General features: G+C 39.5%; 1 protein-coding gene across 3 annotated transcripts in view; it reads right to left on the bottom strand.

Annotated features, from left to right (window-relative positions):
* Positions 1-677: 677 nt before the first annotated feature.
* tek (TEK tyrosine kinase, endothelial) overlaps positions 678-6000 on the bottom strand; it is a 44448-nt gene continuing 39125 nt past the window's right edge. For all 3 annotated transcript variants that reach the window (XM_082171564.1, XM_082171565.1, XM_082171563.1), the window contains 6 exons: positions 2429-2542; positions 2290-2360; positions 1685-1725; positions 1208-1304; positions 1032-1131; positions 678-941 (listed from right to left, as the gene is read on the bottom strand). In XM_082171564.1, the coding sequence (XP_082027690.1) occupies positions 867-941; positions 1032-1131; positions 1208-1304; positions 1685-1725; positions 2290-2360; positions 2429-2542 (498 nt within the window). In that variant the 3' untranslated portion in view covers positions 678-866. The remainder of the gene's footprint in view (positions 942-1031; positions 1132-1207; positions 1305-1684; positions 1726-2289; positions 2361-2428; positions 2543-6000) is intronic.

Below are 6000 nucleotides of genomic sequence, written 5' to 3'. Positions count from 1 at the left end.
ACAACAGTCACATATTCCAAGCACGCATCTGAGGCATTGGTGACACTTTTCATTAGTCGTTATATTTTATTATTAAATAATTAATTTAATTTAATGATCAATCACATTGAAACATTTTACAATCCTACTAGCCCTTTATTTAGATTACAAACCATTCTCATTCATTTGGTGAGGAACATAGCGTTTTGTGCAGTATTTGCACACCCTGTCATGCTGTTGGCCATAAGCAGCAGACTCATAATGCAGTGTTACGGCTAACGATTAATCGATTAATTGATCGTTAATTTAAACGACGATTGATCATGGGAATTTGTTCAAATTGACATCCCTAATATATATATAAATATATAATGTATATAATTATTGCGATGTGGAATGTAAATAAAATCAAAGAGGTGAATTAAAGAGTTTTGTAACCATGAAATTTTACCATGACAACTTTAGCCATTTAAAAATTATATCCAACCACTTTCTGCAGCTATACACAAAATTACACACTGAAATCATGCTTGATTGTTCTGAATATGTAATCCTGGATTGCCTTTTGTGTGCTAAAAAGTGGTTATACATTACTTATTTTGGTCACAAAAATAGAAGCTTTTCCAGAGGTTTATTGGTCTTAAAGCTGCCGGATTGAAGTCTTCATTATGTACATTCAGAAACAGAAGGGCTCCCAGTATCTAACAACAGGGCTTTTATTAAAAACAATGAAATATACAAATGTTAAACATCTGTCAGCATCTGCACTCAAACATCTCACACACCAATAAACACTTCACAACAAACAGAAATATGATACACACAGTGTGTGTAAACCTCTAGTCTGTGAATCAGAGGATGATATTAAGCGTAATGAAGCTCTGAGATCAGCCAGCCTCCTCCGCAGAACAGTCAATGCCGGCGTAGGTGAACTTCTCATAGAGCGTCGTGTTGACGTACGTCTGGACAGAATGAGAGGAGAAGGTCATCAGCAAAACAACATGTAATGATGCTCTTCATCAGAATTGGAAGAGTAATAATGCCCATGATACCTTCCTCTCCTCCAGCATACGATTGAGTGACATCAGGATCTGAGCGAATGACGGCCTCTCGTACGGCTTCTCCTTCCAGCACTGTTTCATCAGCTCATACCTGTAGAGCGAGACAGAGAAAGAGTTCATTCCTTCTGCTCTAGCACATGTGTGGCTGACCGGCGCTTCACACTTACACCTCGTCATCACAGTTGAGTGGCTTCTCCAGCCGGAAGCCCAGCGGGAGTTTCTCGTAGAGCTCAGCGCACGTCAGACCGCAGTACGGTGTTCCTCCTGCCAATCAAGAGCCAACCAATCACATGTCAGCAGGAACACCTCAGACATGCAACCGACCTCCAATACTGTAGGTGTGTCCCAAATGATGCACTAAATGTTCTCTAACCCATCTAGTGTACAAGTTTTATAGTGTTATTTAGTCATTCAGTATCAGAGTCTGATAGCATGTCTTCATACACTAGGTTTAATTAAACCTGCGATCAGTGAGTGCATGAAGTGTCCAATTAACTTGATGATTCATCATCCAGGTTTTTGAAGTGCTTTTTAGAATTTTCTCATTATTCACACTATTTATGCTAACCAGTGCATAATCACATGAATTGGGACGCACCTACTGTAATATTGAGAATATTGAGAAATATCCAGTGAACACAAACCTAAGCTGACCACCTCCCACAGCAGCACGCCGTACGACCACCTGCACAGACACAACACACGTTACTCTCAGCGCAGACACAACACATGTTACTCTTAGCGCAGACACAAAACACGTTACTCTCACGCAGACACACAGAGCACAGACACAACACATGTTACTCTCAGCGCAGACACAACACACGTTACTCTCACGCACGTTACTCTCAGAGCAGACACAACACACGTTACTCTCACGCAGACACAACACACGTTACTCTCAGCGCAGACACAACACGTTACTCTTAGCGCAGACACAAAACACGTTACTCTCACGCAGACACACAGAGCACAGACATAACACATGTTACTCTCAGCGCAGACACAACACATGTTACTCTCGGCACAGACAAAACACACGTTACTCTCACGCAGACACAACACACGTTACTCTCAGCGCAGACACAACACGTTACTCTTAGCGCAGACACAACACACGTTACTCTCACGCAGACACAACACACGTTACTCTCACGCAGACACACAGAGCGCAGACACAACTCACATTACTCTCAGTCTCTCAGCGCAGACACACGCCACACAACACAACAGACTGGAAGACTCTTACACGTCACTGTTGGTGGTGTAAACACTGTAGTTGAGAGATTCTATGGCCATCCACCTCACCGGCAGACGGCCCTGCAGAGAAACACACGTTAAATCACACGTTCATTTACACATTCACACGTTCTCCTTCAGATCTTTACCATTGTCTTCTTCACGTAAACCTCCTGACCTCTGGACAGGCCGAAATCAGCGATCTTTGCCATAAAGTTTTCTCCTACCAGGATGTTTCTGGCTGCTAGATCTCTGTGAATAAACTGCAAAATAAAAATATTCAGAAATGTTAATTAAATGTGCAGCGGTGCCAACTTGGAACCAGCAACTAACCAAATAAATGCACATAGTCAAGTTACCTACATTAATATAGCGCTTTTTACAGTACAGATTGTCTCAAAGCAGCTTTCAGGGCCGTGCACAGACCTTTTGAGGGGCATGTGTTGAAACTGAAAAAGGGCACCCCCTCCCTTTTTTTTTTAATTATTATAATTTTTTTTTTTAGTGCTAAGGCACTAAAGCCCCAAAAAAACATGTTTTACTACATTTATACATGTGAAGACGAGCGGAGAGTAGCCTATAGAATACTATATATTCAAAAATTAGCTAGAAAGCGAATACGTGCAAAATAACAGTCTTAAATTAACCATAATTTAATATTACCATAACATGATTAAATGTTAATAAATTAAGTGTATCAGCAATCATAAATCAAAGAAGAAATTTCTTAGAAATATATGTTACATAGGTCAAGTCAAGTCAAGTCAAGTCATCTTCATTTATATATCGCTTTTAACAATGTAGATTGTTCCAAAGCGGCTTTACAGAGATACAAGGATAGTTTAAAGTAACAGAGATTGTTTTGGCTTTATAGCAGTTCTTGAATAAAGTTATTTTCCAGCTAAAGTTAGTTTGATTGATTCACTTCCGTTGCAACGATCATTTGTTATTAACTTAGGGGCCGCTAACACGACACCGTTTTAACAGGAAACTCTACACAGACTTTAAACGCGAAACATGTGAGAACGCTGATGGCGTGCACATGCGTATTACGTGTTCAGTCTATTGGTATGCGCGTTTGAATATATGTGCGCAGGTTTGTAATTCCCTACAAACCAAGCCTTAAAAAACTACTTGTCTGGCCTTAACATTTTGATACATTTTTATCTACGAATTTATCTGTAGAGTGGTAAAGGGATCCTCCATAAGGAGAAACTAGTTGGCACTTTAGCACCCCGCTATGACATCGGGTCCAGGCGCAGATCCTTCATCAGATCTGGATACAGCCTGGATTTGGCAGGCTGCGAGAAAAACCTCGGGATAAACAAAAACACTAAAATTAGCGTAGATGCCATTCTTCTTATGATATAACGAGTACATCAGGATTTATGGGAAGTGTTCCCGGTTCCGGCTGACCTGATCTATGCAGTCTAACATTGAATTATAGAAGTCTATAATGTGTTATGTGTATGCTAGGTCAAAGAGATGTGTTTTTAGTAGGGGTGTCCCCGACTATGGATTTTCATAGTCGAATCAGAATCGTCAAGTCTTGCCTATAGTCGACTAATAGTCGAATCATGTGTATGGGGGCGGGGCTTTAACATTTCAAAGCCGCTATGTACAGAAAATCATACAAAGATATAGAAGAAAATGTATAAAAACATTTTGGATCAATAAAACAAAGAAATAACATTAATAACTCCAGAAAGTCCACACTGCAGACAGGATTTGCATTTCACATGCAAAAAAATTAATAAATAAATCGGCTAAATTACCTGTGCGAGCAGGCTCTAAGTACAGCACAACATCGATGCACAGAAAAAATAAACAATTAATTAAATATGAACAGAATATACCTTTCTAATAAATAAAAATACAAAACGAAATAAATCAGAATCAAGTCACAAGATGAGCAAATGTGTGCAAAATGCCTAAAGTGCAGGGGAACATATATTCAAAGCACAAGCCACAAATAGTTAGATTAGATAACCCTGACAGATCAATAAATAAAATTAAAATAAAGAAATGATTAAAATAACGATAGTAGCCAGAATTTTCAACTTTGTCTTTTTAACTGCAGAAACAACAATAATGCTAAACTGGAGTCGCAGTCTTTTTAGCTAAAAATGTTCACAGCATCCAAAAATCAAATTCGAACCGGCTGAAAAGTTGTGAAATCACTTGTACCCTACCTGATCGAGAGAACAAAAAATCCAGTCTTTCACTCTGTCTGTATCCGTTGGAGTCTTTTCAAATTGTGCGCGCGGATAAAATACATTCTAAAACACGTAACGTGAAAAAAACGTTTAACGACTCAATCTCCTAAAATAGTTAAATTAAGGAAAACCATGATCGCACTTCTGCCGGCCAACGTTAACAAGTTGGTTTTCCACGGGACATTCTAAAATGCTTAACGTGAAAAAAGCTTTTAAAACGCTTAAAAGGCACTTTAACGTGGCTTAATGTACACAGTAGCCTACACACTTTATGTGCAGATAAGCAGATGAACCCAGAATATGAACGCAATGCGTTCCTCCTATATTTTTTATTTAACTATTTTAGGAGATTGAGTCGTTAAACGTTTTTCACGTTAAGTGTTTTGGAATGTATTTTATCCGCGCGCACAAAAGACTCCAACGGATACAGACAGAGTGAAAGACTGGTTTTCCTGATGCTAAATCCAGCCTTGGAGAATATCCTTTCTGATGGTGTACATCCACACTTTAGATTTTCTTATCCCAGACATTGTTAAAGATTTAAATCCTTGCCGCCAAGACGCTCCTCTGTCGGTCACGGATTGAAAGTGAAACATAAATCTGTCACGGGGTGTTTGGATTTATTCACGCACGTTAAAAAATATTTATTAAAAGCTTCTTTCTTTGCACATTTTTATATACAGCATTATCATAATAGGCTGAATATTAACGTATTGACAGAAAACCGGTAGTTCTATGTGAAATCAGACATTGAGCGCCCTCATACAGCCAAAGTGGCATGATCCTCGTTTCATAACGCCTCTGCGAAGATTCGACTGTGAGATCGGTAGTCGAATCAGGCTCCTCCAATCGAAGCATCGAATCTTCGACTATTCGGGGTCACCCCTAGTTTTTAGTCTAGCTTTGAACTGACAGAGTGTGTCTGCTTCCCGGAAAATGGTAGGAAGACTGTTCCAAAGTTTTGGTGCTAAATAGGAGAAGGATCTGCCGCCACCAGTCGATTTTGATATTCTAGGTATTATCAACTGGCCGGAATTTTGAGATCGCAATAGACGTGAAGGACTATAATGCGTTAAGAGCTCGCTCAAGTACTGGGGAGCTAAACCATTTAGTGCTTTGTAAGTAATCAGCAATATTAAAAAATGTATACAATGTTTAATAGGGAGCCAATGCAGTGTTGACAGAACCGGGCTAACATGGTCATGCTTCCTGGTTCTAGTAAGAACTCGAGCTGCTGCGTTTTGGACCAGCTGTAGTTTGTTTATTAAGTGTGCAGGGCAACCACCCAGTAGAGCATTACAATGATCTAGCCTTGAGGTCATGAACACATGAACTAATTGTTCCGCATTTGTCAATGAGAGCATATGGCGTAATTTAGATATATTTTTAAGGTGGAAAAATGCGGTTTTACAGATACTAGACACGTGACTTTTAAATGAAAGATTGGTATCAAAGAGCACACCCAGGTTCCTAACCGACGACGAAGACTTGACAGAGCAGCCATC

The sequence above is a fragment of the Leuciscus leuciscus genome (assembly GCF_965113295.1).
Source record: "Leuciscus leuciscus genome assembly, chromosome: 5".
NCBI lineage: Eukaryota > Metazoa > Chordata > Actinopteri > Cypriniformes > Leuciscidae > Leuciscus > Leuciscus leuciscus.
Note: the sequence above shows the minus strand (reverse complement) of the source record. Positions and strands in the feature narration are given on the sequence as shown.